We start from the raw sequence: 17,801 nt of genomic DNA, 5'->3' as shown, positions 1-17,801 counted from the left end.
CTCACAACACTTACCATGGCGATCGACGCTCTCCGTTGGTGTTTCATTTGCCGACTTAAAGCTCTCTGAGGTTGGGACTGTCTCTAATGACCCGCGAAACCTCAGGGCCAATAGAGAGTCAGTGCTCACTACTGTGCCTGAGTGAACACTTGAGAACCTTCTTGGAGGAGGTTCCTATCAAAAGCTCAGACGCCAGAGGGAAAAGCGCTCCAGGTAGTGATGAGGACATGAGGAAGCTGCCTGGTGGGGCGGATGACCTCACAGGGGGAGGACGAGGAGGAAAGCCTGGCCAGCAAAGCCAGGGAGACGAGAGCCACCTGAGATGGTCTCTCCAGGGCTGTGTGGAGAATCGGCAGCTCGGACTCTCGAAGAAACAGTGTCAGGCAGAGAAGACGCCTGGTGACAGGCAGCCTCGGCAAAAAAGACAGTCATTTTTTTATTGGCTTTAGCAGCTGCTGTCCCAAACCCTCTCCCCTCAACAAGGCAATTTTATGATCACAAAGAGGCCACATTTTCTTTAATTGACAACTCAATGTCTACATACATACAGTATTGCACGAATTATAAGTGGATCAACAATTATATTATCGATACAAACTCATGAGCATTTACATAAAACTACTGCTCTAGGTTTCTGTGTTTTGTGCCAGCTACTTTAGTGAATAAAAGAAACAAAGGAACTCAGCTACTTGAATTCATGAGAATCAGCTTTCAAAAAAAGCATATATATCATCTCATAGAATACTTAGTATGTCAAACCCAGGAAAATCAGTAACTAAGTGACAAAAGGAACACTTTTCAAGAAAAGTAGGTGATAAAAACGTTAGGCTAAAATACTAAGAACTTTAGCAACTGGACGGAGGAACCAGAAAGTGTATGCACACTGGGAATGTTAACAAAGGATCCCCATGTTCTCCTGCACAGTTGAGGACCACATTCCAAAAGCATAACTCTGGGTTGCTACAATGTCTCTGCTACAACCCACTGTTTCAAAGGTGAAAGAAACAAGATGGTAATTCACATAAAAAGGTTTTAAAATTCTTCTCACTCAAAATAAAATAAAAATAATATAATCTCTATCAAATTATAAAGAAATTCTATCAAAATGTTGACCACATAAAGAAGTCAGACCATTTGCCTTCACTGACTGCCTCAGAGGACAAAGCATGTGTCACCTACGAGGAAGGGGAGGGGGGTTAGACTCCCTACTCTCCCCCGGCCTGTGGAATCGGAGTGGACAGGAGCCCTTTGGCTTCTCTGGGGTTTTGCTTCCTCACACAGGGAATTGAGGGAGGTGGGCTAGATGGCTTTAAGAGTCTCCTTAACTAAAAGAATCAAAGTCAGCTTGAGATCCCCTCTCTGAACAGACATATAGGGTGGCAAAATAACTGGATTAAAAAACAAATGGATGGCGTCTTTCTCACCTTTTGATACCATCACTCAGAACTAATCTGTACTACAGTTGAAGAAAATCTTTGCCTGGTACTATTAAAGGGTACGCAATGAGGCATCTGACAATGAAATTTTTCATAAAAGTGTATAAAAAGGCTATGTTAAGTTTGGGTGGAAAAAACAATGCACTACCATGTTACTACCAGCAGTCAGGATGTCCTGTCTCGGATTTTTGGAGTCGCCGATCAGGTTGGGAGAAATGTTGAGGGATGTTCAAGCCATTCAATAGCAATCTAAGGAGTGCACACAGTTCAGGAAATGGATAAACAGGTGCCCAGGAAGGCAACTTTAATGAAACTGGTTCTAAAACAAAGGATGCAAGAGACCTAAATGATCCAAACAGAGTGATGGCTTCTCACTTTCTGTCCCCTATAGAGAATACAAATATCATTTCTTCTGGAATCCAACACACTGGCTTCATTTTCAAGATGTATCACTTTATTTTCCAGCATGTGACAGTCACACGATTTCTGCAGTGAGCAACAAGGCTTCCACGAGCTTTCCTGGAACCTACGGCCAGAAGAGTCCTGAGATTTCAAATATTAAAGCTTTCTCCACAGCCACAAGTCCCTTTGATGTTTGGGTTATTGAACACAAACTCACTGGATAATTTGTCTTCAACATAGTCCATTTCTGTTCCTAAAAGTGTTAGCTGTGCTTTCTTTTCGATGAATACTCTGACTCCTTGGGGAAAAGAAAGCATGTGTCATATAAAGCCAGGAGCCTTATGGAACTCGCTGATTCAAAGCACAAGTGAACTTTAAATAGTGACTATCAACAAAAGTCAAACAGGAAGCTTTGAACATTTTAAATTATTTCCTTAAGGAATTAAGCATTCAGTTTCCTGTCTGCCCTTTCTTTCCCACACACGAATTTATGTCACAAACAATCACATTAAGGGAGAATTTTAGATAAGTATCCCATGACAATTTTACGCAAAATGAGAATTTACCTTTCACTATACTTCACTCATTTTTCCAGTTTGCAACGTGAAGAAAATGTATATTCTTGGTGAGTTTTATGAAATGAAAAAAAATTTATGAAAATTCTGTAATAACATCTATACACTAGATACACGGATTTAAGCTTAAAGAGATACAAAGGCCTGCGATACAACGGGGCTATTTCAGTAAGATCAATCAGTACAACAATAGTCTTTTCTGGTTATGGGATGGAAAACGGGTACTATTCCCTAGTAATTACACAGGTAGAGATCAGCATCTTTGTAAATACAATCTTTTTTTTTGACACAGAGTCTCGCTCTGTCACCCCGGCTGGAGTGCAGCAGTATGATCATGGCTCACCACAAGCTCCGCCTCCCAGGCTCAAGTGATCCTCCCACAGGATTACAGGCACATACCACCAGGACCAGCTAATTTTTGTATTGTTTTAGAGTCAGGGTTTCACCATGTGGTCCAAGTTGGTCTTGCATTCCTGGGCTCAAGTGATCCTCCCACCTCAGCCTCCCAAAGTGCTGGGATTAGAGGTGTGAGTCACAGTGCCCAGCCAACAAATACAATCAGTTTAAGAAAGCTTTCTAGTCTGGGAAACATGGCAAAACCCTGTCTCCACTAAAAATACAAAAATTAGCTGGGCATGGTGGTGGGTGCCTGTAGTCCCAGCTACTCGGGAGGCTGAGGTGGGAGGATTGCTTGAGCCAGGGAGACAGAGGCTACAGTGAGCCATGATTGTGCCACGGCACTCCAGCCTGGGTAAGAGAGCAAGACTCTCTCTCAAAAAACAAATAAAAAACCAAAACAAAACAAAAAACTTTCTTCCTTATAAGAAATTGAGCCATTAGCTAAATATAAACAATATGTAATTAAGTCACCTCTTCTTTAAGATGAGAATCTTAAGGTTTATAAAGTGTTATAATTTTCAAAATAATATATTTTTAAAAGGTCTTGATTGCTTAGTAACTTTAGTTTAATAAGAAAGCACACTTAGGAATCTAGGCCTCATTCTGCCATGGAGGTAAGAACTGCAAGCTAAGTGCATACTTCCAATGATAAGATAAATTATTTATTTTAGATAGGTTTTAACAGATTAGAGGGTGGAAGAATGGGGCAGTGGCAAATATAATTAAATAATTTTAATTATAATTAAATGTAATTATAATTAAATAGTTTTTAATAACAATTGGAAATACAGGATTCCTCAAAAACATGAGTTGATAATACAGCTCCACTAAAAATACAAAAATGAACCAGGCATGGTGGTGGGCGCCACAATCCCAGCTACTTGGGGGGCTGAGGTGGGAGGATTGCTTGAACCCAGGAGGCGGAGGTTGCAGCAAGCCGAGATCACACCACTGCACTCCAGTCTGGGCGAGAGAGCGAGACGCTGTCTCAAAAAAAAAAAAAAGGATTATAATGGAGCTGAAAATTCCTATTGCCTAGCAATGCTGTAACCACCATAATATCACAAGACAACCCATTACTGAGGTGTTTGTGGTGATGCTGGTGTAAACAAACCTGCACTACCAGTCGTATAAAAGTCTAAGCATGTTCAATTATTGTACACTCCATCATACTTGATAATGATAATAAATGGTTATGTTACTGCTTTATGTATTTACTATACTATGCTTTTTAATTGTTACTTTAGAGTGTACTTCTACTTAGAAAAAAAAAGTTAACTGTGAAACAGCCTAAGGAAGGTTCTTCAGGAGGTATCCAGAAGAAGGCATCGTTATCAGAGAAGATGACGATTCCATGAGTGTTACTGCTCCTGATGGCAAAGGGATGAGAGGACGAGGTGGAAGACAGGGATACTGATGACCCTGACCCTGTGGAGGCCTAAGCTAATACGCATGTTTGTGTCTTAGTTTTTAATTAAAACGTTTATAAAGTTAAAAAAAAAAAAAAAGAAGAAAAAAAATTAAAAATAGGGAAAAGCTTATAGAATAAGGACATAAAAAATTTTTGTACATTTGTACAATGTATGTTTCAAGTTAATGTTATTACAAAAGAGTCAAAAAGTTAAAATGAAAAAAATCGCAAAGCTTACGAAGTAAAAAAGTTTCAGTAAACTAAGGTTAATTTATTACTGAAGACTAAATGTACAAGGTTTATAAGGTCTATAGTACTACAAAGTAATGTCCTAGGCTTTCACATTCACTCACCACTCCCCTACTCACTCACTGACTCACGAGGACAACTTCCAGTCCTGCAAGCTCCATGCATGGTAAGTGCCACATACAGGTGTACCGTGTTTTATCTTCTTCTCCTTCTTCATTTCTTTTTCTTTTTAAGAGATGGAGGTCTTGCTATGTTGCCCAGGATGAAGGGCAGTGGCTATTCACAGGTATGAACAAAGTGCACTACAATCTTTTTTTTTTTTTTTTTTTGAGACGGAGTCTTGCTTTGTCACCCAGGCTGGAGTGCAATGGCATGGTCTCGGCTCACTGCAACCTCCGCCTCCCGGGGTTCAAGTGATTCTTCTGCCTCAGCCTCCCAGTAGCTGGGACTACAGGGGTGTGCCACCACACCTGGCTAATTTTTTGTATTTTCAGTAGAGACGGGGTTTCACCATGTTGGCCAGGCTGGTCATGAACTCCTGACCTCGTGATCCATCCACCTTGGCCTCCCAAAGTGCTGGGATTACAGGGGTGAGCCACCACGCCCAGCCAGTACACAACAATCTTGAACTCCTGTGCTCAAGGAATCCTCTTGCCTCAATCTCCTGAGTAGCTGGGACAATAGGCTTGTGTTCACACACCTGACCACATTTGATCTTTTACAGTGAAATTTCACTACATTTTTTCTTTGTTTAGGTATGTTTACACAAATACTTACCACTGTGTTAGAACTGTGCACAGTATTCAGCACAGTCACATGCAGTACAGGTTTGAAGCCTAGGAGCAATAGTTTGTATCATCTAGCCGAGGCATGTGGTAGGCTCTGCCATCTGGGTTTGTGTAAGTACACCCCAGGGTATTTGTCTCATGTCACATTTTTCCGAATGTATCTCCAGCGTCAAGTGATGTGTGACTGTATCTGCATTACACTTACTGCCTGAGCATCCCAAATCCAAAAAGCTCCCATGAGCAGTTCCTCTGAGTGTCATGCTGGCACCCACTTTGAAAGTTTTGAATCTGGGAGTGTTTCAGATTTCAGATGTTTGGGTTGGAATGCCCAACTTGTACTTATTTGACACAGATATAAAACTCCTGCTTACACAAAAACTCCTGGCTCACTGCGAGGTTTAAGGTTGGTTCCCTTTTGGACATAACAATGATCTTTCATAGTTAAAACAAGCTTATAGAATAATTTACCAATTAGTTACTAAGAGCACAGTCTCTGGAAAGAACTTTACTAGGCCACTTCCTATGACCTTAAACTATTTAACTCCTCTGTGCCTCAGTTTCTTCATCAGAAAAACAGGGATAGTATGGTACCACCCTCATTCAGTGTTGTGTATACATCAGTTAATATATGAAATTCCATCAAACAACGCCTACACACACAGTGAGCATTATTTACATAATTCCTACTACTATCCTTATTTTTTACTTTGTGCTGTGCAAGGCTAACAATTTTAGGCAAAACAACGTGCCCAAAAAATGTTGGTTAAAAACTCACCATCTTGAATAACTTCTTCATCAGAATCTCCTTTTGTCTTTGTATATTCTAGAGTATAAGAAAGGCCGTTACAGCCCCTGGTTCGGACACCAACTTTTACACCTACCTGAAAAAGAAGTGAAAGTATAAACTTAGTTTTAAAGTAGTACAGATTAAACAATTATACTAATAAAGTGACAGTAGCCTCCCCACACCAAAATGGACTTTCTTTTACTTTTTGTAGCACAGGGTCTCACTATGTAGCCCAGGCTCGTCTCGAACTCCTGGACTCAAACAACGCTTCCACCTCGGCCTCTCAGAGCATTGGGATTACAAGGCAGGAGCACCCTGTCCAGCCAGGGACTTTATCTAAAATGTTTTTGCCCTACCTTGTTCTGTGAGATATACTCTGAAATGTTTCCTTGTGGTTAGGATTCACCAGGGTTCACAGTCTATCACCTGGCAATCCTATCTCTACATGGGATCTGAATTCGAGTGCAGACCTGTGTGCAGTCTCAAATACCAGAAAGCAAAAGACTGCAGTCAATACAGACAAAAGACGTTTAAAAAAGTGACCAAACAGCACTTTAAAAATATCGATGTTTACATTAACGCAATTTTCGAACAATATCTACCTGAGTTCTCGGTCTTAGGGCTGATCTGCCTTTTCATTTAAATACAGTCATCCCTCAGTATGTGTGGGAAACTGGTTCCAGGACTACCTGAGTATACAAAAATCTGCAGACACTCAAGTCCCTTATGCAAATGGCACAGTATTTGTATATAACTTATACACATCTTCCCATGCCCTTTAAATAACTTCTGGATGACTTGAATACCTGTAATAATGTAATGCTACATAAATAGTTGTTATACTGTATTGTTTGGAGAATAAAAGTCTGTACATGTTTAATACAGATGCAACCTTCTATTTTTTTCCCAAATATTTTTGACCTGTGGTTGACTGAATCCATGTATGCAGAACCCACAGATACGGAGAGGTGACTGTATATAGTAAAAGTATTGTAAGTACTATTTCACCAGCAGTTCCTGATTTTACAAAGCTAAATTCTTGTTTCATTAGGCCAATTTGTACTCTAGTCATTGGTCTATCCAAATTGAATCAGAACACTGATATCCTCTGAAATTTAATAATTTTAAAAGGCAAGTTTGAGAACTTCCATTACATTGTAACGTAGGTTAACAACAGAAACCAGATCACTCCACAGTCTAATTATTAAATATTGATAGTCCATTACTTGAAATGATTTACAGCATTTCATCGGCAACAACGTACAATTAAGATGATACACACACTCCTAACTCAACAATTCTATATATAGGAATGGATCCTATGTAGGTGAACTAAGCCATGCTTACAGGTCTAGAACAATGAGCCTGGCACACTGCAGCCACTAAATAGTTGCTGAACGGTGTTTGTGGCAGCACTGAATGAAAACAACCCTTTAACATGGGGACTGGTTAAAGAAATCGAACTTGTTCAATGGAACATACTCTACATGCAGCCAAGAAAGGGAGGCAGATCATTACATAATGATATGGAAATATCTTCAAGCCACATTATTAAGGGTAAAAAGCAAAGTGTAATGAAAACATTTATGGTAGGAAGAGACACACACAAGAATAACAAGCCCAGTGTAGGCCAGTGGTGGCCCTCAGGGAGACATTTTTGGTTGGGACAACCAAAGCTTTGTAGAATCAGGAAAAAAAAGTGCTCATTACCCTTCACAACACTTTTACTCTATACAGTCACCTTTCCGTATCAGTGGGTTCCACATATGTGGATTCTTTGTTGTGGCAAAGAAGGGTTACTACTGGTATCTAGTGGACAGAGGCCAGAGATGCTGTCAAACATTCTACAATCTGCCCTAAAGTGTCAACTGTGAGGAGGCTGAGAAAATCAGGTCTAGCCACTTCAAATGTATACATTACTCCTGGAAGGACACCAAAGAGGTTGCTTCTTGGAAGAAAGAATGACTTCCTTTTAGTTAAATGCCCTTTTGTATTATTTGAATTTTTACGAAATCCTGAGTATATTTTACCTTTTAAATAAAAACCCCTAAATGAAATAATACTGTGTATCACAGGATAAATTTATTTTGAAATACAGCTTCAGGTTTTTACTGAATAATTAACTGGTTTTACTTACATGCTCAGGCTTATCTTTAAGAAGTTGTTTTATCTTGTTTACTGCTGAAGGTGTCTGAAAAAAGAAAACGATGTTTTTAGCTACAAAACTTGTTCTTCAAAGCCTCATATTTATCAGTCTTCGTAAGTCTGTCTTTAGCAAATTCATGTGACAAATTTATGTTCCATTCTTCCCAGGTTACCTTATGGACTTTATATAGAAACACATAAACTATACTGAATTCAAAATACCCTCTTTATTTTAAAAAGTATCTGCTAGCAACATCCTTTTAATCTTGTTCCTTAGGTCAGGTTGGTTCCCTGTCCTTCTCTCTAAGGTGCTATTCACTCACATCACAAATGCTATTTTTCTGGGCAGCATCTATTTTGTGCATCAACTCTATGCCCAGCAACCAGCATGTTGCCTACGACAAAGAGCCAATGAAGGAATCAAGTATCTCACTGGGAAGGCCAACCTCAGGTGTTTTTCCTGTTGATTATTCATCCTACACTTTTTTTTTCTTACTCACAATCCATTTCTAATCCAACAAAATGCATAGCTTGAGGAAACAGTGTTACCAGCATAAAATAACCCAGGGTGTGCTTCTTGCACCAGTCCCACCAAATGCTCACACAGATTTTTTCCAACGTGGATTAAACCAACATCTCAGGAGATCTAGATGAAGAAAACTAAGCTAGTCAACGACAGAAGTAAGAACAAGGAGGAGCTGTTTCCCAGGAGAAATGCTGTGTAACATAGCTCAGTGGGCCTCAAAATGAGAAAGACATCAGAGTGTGTGTGAAACAGGTCGGCATTACCAACTCCACTTCCTCGGGAAGGAGGCTGTTCTCCGGCATTCCTGGCCCACTTCCTGGCTGTGCCTCCGGGGTAGTCACCCTAAGTGGCTTCTCTGACTTCTAGTCCCTTACTGAGGAAACAGGGATAATAGTTCCTCCTCCTCAGGATTCTTGCGAGGATTAAATATTTAAACTCATGAAAAGCATTCAGGACAGGCAGGCACAGAAAAACCAAGTATTATGATGATGATGAGAGTACATCATAATGAAGAGATTACGTGCGTCCTTCCTACTTTATCAGCTCCTCTAGCTGGCAGTGCTCTGCAGGCCCTTCAGTTCTTTGTACTGACATTTTACTGTATAGTCAAGTTTTTGAGACTGCTTCTGAAGTTTCAAAGTCTGGATATTACGACCTAAGACTTGGTAGTAAACTGAGGCCAGGACTGACACCTGGAGGAGCCAGCCCAATGGATGGCCCTAGAGTGTACTCTCCTGCCCTGTCGGGGTGGGCGTTCAGCTAGATGAGCATGTTTAAACACAGTATAGACCCAGTTTAGAAGGGCATAAAAGCAATTTAGAATGTGAAGACCAACATGTTTTAAAAATTTAAATGCACTGCACTTAAAAAAAGTGAATACTGTTTAGTAAAACTTTTAATTCAGTTATTAATATATAGTATCTGTGTATATACATTTCTTATTGCATGTCACTGTAAACAAACAAACCAACCACTGCCAGTAGGCGGCCTCTAAAGGCCTTTTCCCATGGTTCTATCAGAAAAGGAGGCAAGCAGTCCTACAACGCAGGGAGTAGCACACAGGGGGCGGAAGGAGAAACGGGAAGAGCAGGACTATGGTGTTGTTTTTGTTTTTTGAGTCACAGAATACCAACTTTAAATAGTTATAGAAATAGTTACTATTTTTAAAAGTGCTCATTACCCTTCTAAATCAGTGGTCCCAAATGTTTTTGGCATCAAGGACTGGTTTCGAGGAAGACAATCTTCCCACGGATAAGCGGAATAGCTTCTGGATGATTCAAGTGCACTATATTTATTGTGCACTTTATTTCTATTATTACATTGTAATATATAATGAAATAATTATACAACTCATCAAAACGTACAATCAGTGGGGGCCCTGAGCTTGTTTTTCTGCAACTAGATGGTCCCATCTAGGGGTGATGCGAGACAGTGACAGATCATCAGGCATTGTTCTCATAAGGAGCACACAAACTAGCTTCTCACACCTGCAGTTCACACTAGGGTTTGCGCTCCTATGAGACTCTAACGCTGCTGCTGATGTGACGGGAGGTGGAGCTTGCTTAGGTGGTAATGCTTGGCTTGCCTGCTGCTCTCACCTCCTGCTGTGAGGCCCTGTTCCTAACAGGCCATGGACCAGTACCAGTCTGTACCACAGGGACTGGGGACCCCTGTTCTAAATGATTGTCAATAAAAGCTAGCTTTCTTATCAACCACTTGTAAATTTTCACGATCATATTTTCCTATGTGCATGCTGAAGAAATTAATCGTTTACTGTCAAATAAAAATAGCTTTCTGTAAGTTTCTTTTAAAAAGGCATAGCTTGGCTGGGTGCGGTGGCTCATGCCTATATTCCCAACACTTTGGGAGGCCGAGGTGGAAGGATCACTTGAGGTCAGGAGTTTGAGACCAGCCTGGCCAACATGGTGAAATCCCATCCCTATTAAAAATACAAAAATTAGCTGAGGATGGTGGCACGTGCCTGTAATCCCAGCTACTCAGAAGGCTGAGGCACGAGAATCGCTTGAACCCGGGAGGCGGAGGTTGCAGTAAGCCGAGATCATGCTGCTGCACTCCAGCCTGGGAAACAGAGTGAGACTCTGTCTCCAAAAAACAAAAAACAAAAAACAAAAAGCATAGCCATGGAAAATACCTGCTGGAACTAAAATCTTAAACGCGGTCTTGATTTAATGTGAGTAGATCAAAGGCACAGACGGGCACACCATTGCATGATCCAAACAAAACAAACGTGTGTCACACTACTCCGTTTACCAGCCCCAAATATATAATTTTTTAAAAATTTCCAAGTGGTTTTCTAAATTATCTAATTTGGTTTTACAAAGTCATCTATTTTCTTATTTTCTCAACTTTTAGCAGGAAACACTTAAATACAGTAAATGAAAGCAATTCGTGTGGATTGGTCTACTTATCACAAAGTTGCTGATGTTTACATCTTATATTGAAGGGCTCTTTAAGGAAAAGTAACATTCAACAGGAACCTGTGTGCCTGGGAAGCTGTTGTTATAGGAACTAAACATGTGTCTTAATTTTCCTGTGTCAGGCCAAAACCAAACGTACTTCACCAGGAGGGTGTTACTAATGATGGATAACCCAGGTGAGTACTCAACCAAAGGAAAAGGTTCTTACGACTTTCAAAGTGATGGATCTGATTTTCAGAACAAGTGAGAGTGGTTAAACAGGGAACAGTTGGGACTTAAAAAAAAATCGAGCTATAAAAAGTACTTTTTGTGTCTCAGTATCAGGGAGAGGCTAAGAATCCTACCCTGCTTTAAGTCTACATACCCTGGCAACTTTGTGCTTAGGGAAAATTCATGAGAGAAAGAGCATAAAATCTTCAACTACACGGCATGCTGCAGGGCCTCGCAGAATGCCAGTACCAGTGCACTTCCCAGAACTACCAAGAAACATGTAATTCTCAAGAAATGTATGTACTATTAATGACTATAGCTTACCTGAGACTTGGCCCATGTTTTAAAATTTAAGAGCTTCCTGAATGCAAATCACAGGAATATGACTTTTAAAGTGAGAGGTTATCTTTGAGGTAAGATATTTTGGCCTAATTAAAAACCTAAGTATTTCCAAGATGTTTCTGCTGTTAAAATTATGGGAAAAGGCACTGTAGATGAATGTTTTATCACTACTTCATAGCAATACACTTTCTAATCCTTGTAGGAGAAACTTTTCATTTTCAATCCTGTATTTCTTTAAGTAACTCCCCAGGCAAATTTCATTTTTTGCTGTTTAAGAAAACAAAATTAAATTAAAACCCAAAGTTAACTCTGTGATTGTGTGTACTAAACACGTGCCAACAACAACTTATTTTAATTTCATTACAAACGTGGCATTTTAATGTCAATATATCAATTTTCTGGGGGAACAAAAGATGATAAATAAAGAGAGCCTGTGAACAAGTATAGTGTATTTTATCAAACTCATTGCTTAACAGCCATGCCTGGCATTAGAGTGTTGTTTTTGTCTTTTGTTATCTGTGTATGTGTGTATACACACACCCAAAACACATATAATATACAAATATTTTATATATATAAATATACACACACACACACACACACACACATATATATATTTGTGGGCCAGGTGTGGTGGCTCATGCCTGTAATGCCAGCACTTTGGGAGACCAAGGTGGGAGGATGGCTTCAGGCCAGGAGTTTGAGACCAGCCTGGGCAAGAGAGCAAGACCCTGTCTCTACAATAAATTAAAAAAATAAAATTTTTTTTAAATTAAAAAAAAATTTTAATTAAAAAAAAAAGATTAGTAGGCATGGTGACATATGCCTGTAGTCCCAGTTACTTGGGAGGCTGAGGTGAAAGGATTGCTTGAGCCCAGGAGTTTGAGGCTGCAGTGAGCCATGATCATGCCACTGCATATGAGCCTTGGTGACAGAGGAAGATCCTGTCTCTAAAAAGAAAAAGGTTTGTAATCATGGCATATATACATAATTTTGCAGCCTCCATTTAAACAATTTAACAATTTTTTTTCATTTGATACATGGTAATAAAAATATATTCACCATTTACTGAACACCTTCTAAGTGTTTAATGGTTTAAATGTATCATCTTTTTATTCCTGCCATTGTGATTTAGGTATTAAAGATTAAATAATTTGCACAGCATAAGTCAAAGAATGAAGAGTTACAACTCTTAAAACTTAAAAAAATCATAATTTACAGGGACTATATCCTTCAACAGGATCTATTCTCATGTACTTAACCATTCTTTCACTGTTAGACTGCTAGGCTACTTCCAGTGCTTCTTGTGTAGTATTTCCTAAATTGCCTTCGGACAGAAATCTTAGTGCTTGGTCACTGTTCGAAAGGACTCCTGGTTCTAGTTCAGTGGACTAACACATACGTCCTTACTGAGCATTAAGCATTTCCTAGCTTCTCAACTGGACTCCAAAAGAAAGTGAAGCCCTAAGGCACCTTCTGTACACAATGAATACATCAAGAATGATCATGGCTGTGCATCATCATTCTCTCACAGCATCATCATTCTTCTCACAGAACTTGGTTGCGTTTTAATGCACAGCTGTGACCCACCCCAATCCTACAAATTAGGGTTGCTCTGACTTGTACAATGATGGAAATAAATCTGTCTGCAAGCAGGGCAGCATTTACTCTTCAATTCTTTAATCACATCTGGCTCCTGCAAGTTCAATTCCACTTGTCAATTTCTAGATATGTAGGGAAATAGGGAAGATGTAGATAATCTGATACTGACAGCATTGAACTGTGTTATATTATCAATTACTTTTCCTAGCCTTTTGCTGACATCTGGTAGACTCCACAGATACAGCACTTTTCAAATGCTGCAACGTGTCAAATTACTAATATCAAAATTTATATATCCAGGTAACATGTATCCCTTCTGATCAGTTTTACTGAATTAGGTATACTTTTGTTTGTTCTTATCTGTCTCCACTTATTAGACCCAAGTAACATTTATCTCTTCCGATCAGTTTTACTAAATTACGTATACTTTTGTTTGCTCTTATCTGTCTCCACTCATTAGGCCTTTGACTGCATCAATATTTTTGCACTTGATGATACATGCTGATGTTAAACTATGCACAAAAAGCAATACATGCCATAGTGTCCTGACTAGGGCACGAATGCTGGAACTAAAATGACTGCAAGCCCACCAACACAGACTGTGCGGAAAACAGCACTGATGTGCCTTCTCTCTGGTACAGCTTCTAAGACCGCAGAGAAAAGAGCTTCTAAAGTCAGCCATACTGTAAGTAGGACAACAGAGTTCAGACAGTAGACTCCTGCAAGTTAACCAGAACAGCTGAGTCAGGCAACAAGGCAACCCTGTGAACTGAGAACTGCTATGATAACATGTACTTCAAGTGTAGAGAGAGACCAAAGAGGTGGCAAAGGCTTGGCCTGCGACTGTGTCCCTGTAGGCTGGGAACTGTATAACTAATTCATTTGTCCTGAAACACAGCAGATCTTTCTAAATGACTAGAAATGGAGAGGAAGGACTGACTCAGAAATCCTGAAGGAAGGGCCGGGTGCAGTGGCTCACGCCTGTGATCCCAGCACTTTGGGAGGTTGAGGTGGGTGGATCATGAGGTCAGGATCCAAGACCAGCCTGGTCAAGATGGTGAAACCCCGTCTCTACTAAAAATACAAAATAAATAAATAAATAAATAAATAAATTAGCCAGGCATGGTGGCGGGTGTCTGTAATCCCAGCTACTCGGGAGGCTGAGGCAGAGAGTTGAACTCAGGAGGCAGAGGATGCAGTGAGCCGTGATCACACCACGGGACTCCAGCCTGGGGACCCAGCAAGACACCGTCCCCCCCCCAAAAAAAAAAAAGAAATTCTGAAGGAAAAGGTAACATGTCAAATGGTGATGAAGAAAGACATCAGGGCCAGGCATGGTGGCTCACACCTGTAATCCCTGCACACTGGGAGGCTAAGTTGGTGGACTGCTTGAGCCCAGGAGTTCAAGACCAGCCTGGGCAACCCAGGGAGACCCTAGGTGCATGCATGATGGTGCACAGCGGTGGTCCCAGAGATTTGGGAGCCTGAGGTGGGAGGATCGCTTGGGCCCAGGAGGTTGAGGCTGTAGTGTGCCATGACTGCACCACTGAACTACAGCCTGGGAGACAGAGTGAGACCCTGTCTCCAAAAAAAAAAAAAAAAAAAAAGTTAATAGGGTTGCCAAAAAGCAAAAAATAGAAGGCAAAAACTGTTCCTGAACCTTCTGGCTCTTCCTGGATCTACCATTACCAGTGGAAGAATTCTGAATAACTCTTACTGAGATTGAAAGAGACACAAAGAATGAGCTGTGCCCTCTAGTTCTTAAAACCTTGTTTAATTCTACATCCCATGGCGTATGAAAATTTGCTTGCTCCGACAGAAAAGAGGTAATATAGAATGATACGTAATCAGTACACTAGCAGTACCATATATAATCAGAGTAACATCAGAGGCCTAAAAAATTGATTATAAAAATAAATTCTCTCACCTGATCACAATTTTCTTCTACTTTGCTACAAACTTATTTTCTGGTAATAGGCCCTTTTGGCATTACATGGAACAGAATCCATGAATCAATTTAAATCGGTTTTTTTTTCAGTCTCTAAGCGAATGGTTGCATAAACTCATCTCCTTAACTACGAGGGGAGTGTATGTAGGAACGTGATCATAAGTTTTTCTTTTGGGGTGAAAATATGTTGGAACTAGATAGAAGTGATGGTTGCACGACACTGTGAATGTCTTAAATGGCACCGAACCCTTTAAAGGGGCTAATTTTATGTGATGGGATTTTCCTTCCACTAAAAAAACTGCACGGTGCGGCTGGAACACCGAGCTCAGGTTGTACTCTGGTGCCCTGAGTGTGTTTGACCTTTCACCCAGAAAACGCTTTAAACTCACTCCGGGAAATCATCTTTTGTTCTAAGAGCCTAGGCTTGCTGGAGGCACAGAGGGAGTTTCAAAGGCCTCAACCACCCAGGACACCGGTAAGTAACGCTGTGCGCGCCGCGGCCGTGACCTCGGCAGCAGCCGGGGCCTTTGTTGCCGCTGTGCTCGCCCTCTGCGAACGCTGTCGCCCTGACACAGCGGTCCTTCGGAAAACCTCGTCCCTCCCCACCCCACGCACCTCCAGGATAGGACTCTGGGCCACCACCGGGCACCCCCGGCACCGGGCACGTTCAGCCTCTCCTCAACCGGAGGGGCCGAACAGCACAGGCCGGCCGGAGCGTGGAAGCGATCGGACCCCGGGGACGCCCACCCCAGTGCTCCCCTCCGGCCCGCACGCGGCTGCCGCGCGGCCTGCCGGGAAACGTAGTTTCCGGGGGCCAGGGAGCAGCCCCGCCCGGGACTTGTTTATCTTTGCAAAGAGGGGCCGAAGGGGAAGGGGCGGCGAGGCTGTGCTGCAGGTCAGGGCAGCCCCGAGGTCTGACGTGTCCGCGCCCCTGCGCCCCCGCTCCCGGCCGCAGTGACCTCCCCTTGCACGGGGCGGACACGGGCAATGTCACGGGCCCCACCACGCACCGCGAGCACTCACCAGAGTGAGGGCTGCCCGGGTGGGCTGCAGCTTCCTCTTGCTCACAGCCCGGACAGTTGCCCGGACTAAGGAAGCCGACATCTTCGCCGTCCCGGCGCCCCGGTGCCTCGGGCCGGAGGTCGGCCACCTCAGCCTCTCTCCATGGACACGGCGGGCGCATTGACGCCACAAGCATCGGCGCACGGCGCCCTCAGGCCTAGCCCCGCCCCCCTGCCACCATTGGGTGGGCTGAGTGAGTGACGGGCCGGGGGCGGGGCAAGCCGCTCGGGGCGGGGTTTTGCTGCTCAACGCCGGGGTGCCACCAGCTGCATTGCGCGCGGTGGCCTGCCGTGGGGTTACTACGCTGTGGGGCGCAGGACCTGGGAGGAATGTCGTCACCGCCGGGGACGGAGTCAGTGCGACGTCGGGGAGCGGGCGGGAGGGAGGGCGCGAGCAATGACCTCAGACCTGCTGACCCCGGATGCGCGTAGCTTCATCACCTGCCCCCTGGGCAAAGTGCAGCGTCACCCCCTGCTTAAATACTCACCGTGACAAACATCATCATAGGCGGTGACGCTTAAGGACGCATGTCAACCCTGCACGGGGAGCTTATGCTCTCAAATGCAGAGTGATCGTTCCGATGCCAGACATTTACATCCATTTTCATTCTTCTTTTGTGGTCCAGCTAGGCAGTACTTAAGAGCAGAGCGTTACCGCATAATTGTATAATAAATCTCCACCCCCCACCCTTCTCCCCAGCGTGCTGTACTGCTGGGGATGCTGAAGGGTGGTGACTAATGCAGTTTTCATTCTGGTGCTGAACTGGGAACCCAACCTTACTTGAAGATGTGACCGGGCAGCACTGTGAATAGTCACATTTATAGCGAGCAACAATTATTCGATTTAACACGTGTTGTCAGACCTTGTCCTCGCTGCTCAGGGGCTTAATTCTTCCTTTTGATGCAATATTCCTGAGCACCAGACACTGTGCACAGGCGCGGTACCCGGGCGTACACAGGAAGCCAGGTAAAGAGGGGCCAGGGAAGAATGAGATCCTGGCAGGACAGGGTTAGCAGATGAAAAGAAGAGGACATCAAGACAGGTGGCATTTGTCATTGAAGTGCTAGAAGTGAAGGGAAAAGGGCAGGAGGGGTCTATGGAGCAGTACTGGGGAGGACAGATTCGCAGTGTTTGGATGTGGAAAGAACTAATCAGTGAAACATTTTTTAAAGCCCAGTTTATCTTTGATCTCCTGCAGGTTCTGAAAGGAGAGTTCAAAATTCCATCAAGTAGTTCTGACTTCCTGCTACAGAAATGCAATCGCATTGGCAGTAAGAGGATGCTTTTTTTTTTTCCCTAAGCCTTATCTGCACATAAAGAAACTGGGGGCGGGCGCCTGGCTCACGCCTGTAATCCCAACACTTTGTGAGGCCGAGGTGGGCAGATCACCTGAGGTCAGGAGTTCAAGACCAGGGTGGCCAACATGGTGAGACCCCATCTCTGCTAAAAATACAAAAATTAGCCGGGTGTGGTTGTGTACA

General features: G+C 42.6%; 1 protein-coding gene across 2 annotated transcripts; it reads right to left on the bottom strand.

Annotated features, from left to right (window-relative positions):
* Positions 1-412: 412 nt before the first annotated feature.
* ISCA1 (iron-sulfur cluster assembly 1) lies at positions 413-16,480 on the bottom strand. Of its 2 annotated transcripts, none has more exons than XM_017949953.1 (4): positions 16,282-16,480; positions 8,185-8,238; positions 6,036-6,141; positions 413-2,136 (listed from the first exon to the last, which is right to left on the bottom strand). In XM_017949953.1, the coding sequence occupies exons 1-4, from the start codon at positions 16,360-16,362 to the stop codon at positions 1,988-1,990; spliced, it is 390 nt and encodes a 129-aa protein (XP_017805442.1). In that variant the 5' UTR covers positions 16,363-16,480; the 3' UTR covers positions 413-1,987. The 2 variants fall into 2 exon arrangements, with proteins under 2 accessions (XP_017805442.1, XP_009187315.1); XM_009189051.4 differs by lacking the exon at positions 16,282-16,480 and adding an exon at positions 8,982-9,572.
* Between the last annotated feature and the right edge of the window lie 1,321 nt (positions 16,481-17,801).

This window comes from Papio anubis, chromosome 13 (genome assembly GCF_008728515.1).
Source record: "Papio anubis isolate 15944 chromosome 13, Panubis1.0, whole genome shotgun sequence".
In the NCBI taxonomy this organism is placed as follows: domain Eukaryota; kingdom Metazoa; phylum Chordata; class Mammalia; order Primates; family Cercopithecidae; genus Papio; species Papio anubis.
The sequence above is the reverse complement of the archived record's forward strand: the minus strand, read 5'-3'. Positions and strand labels throughout refer to the sequence as shown.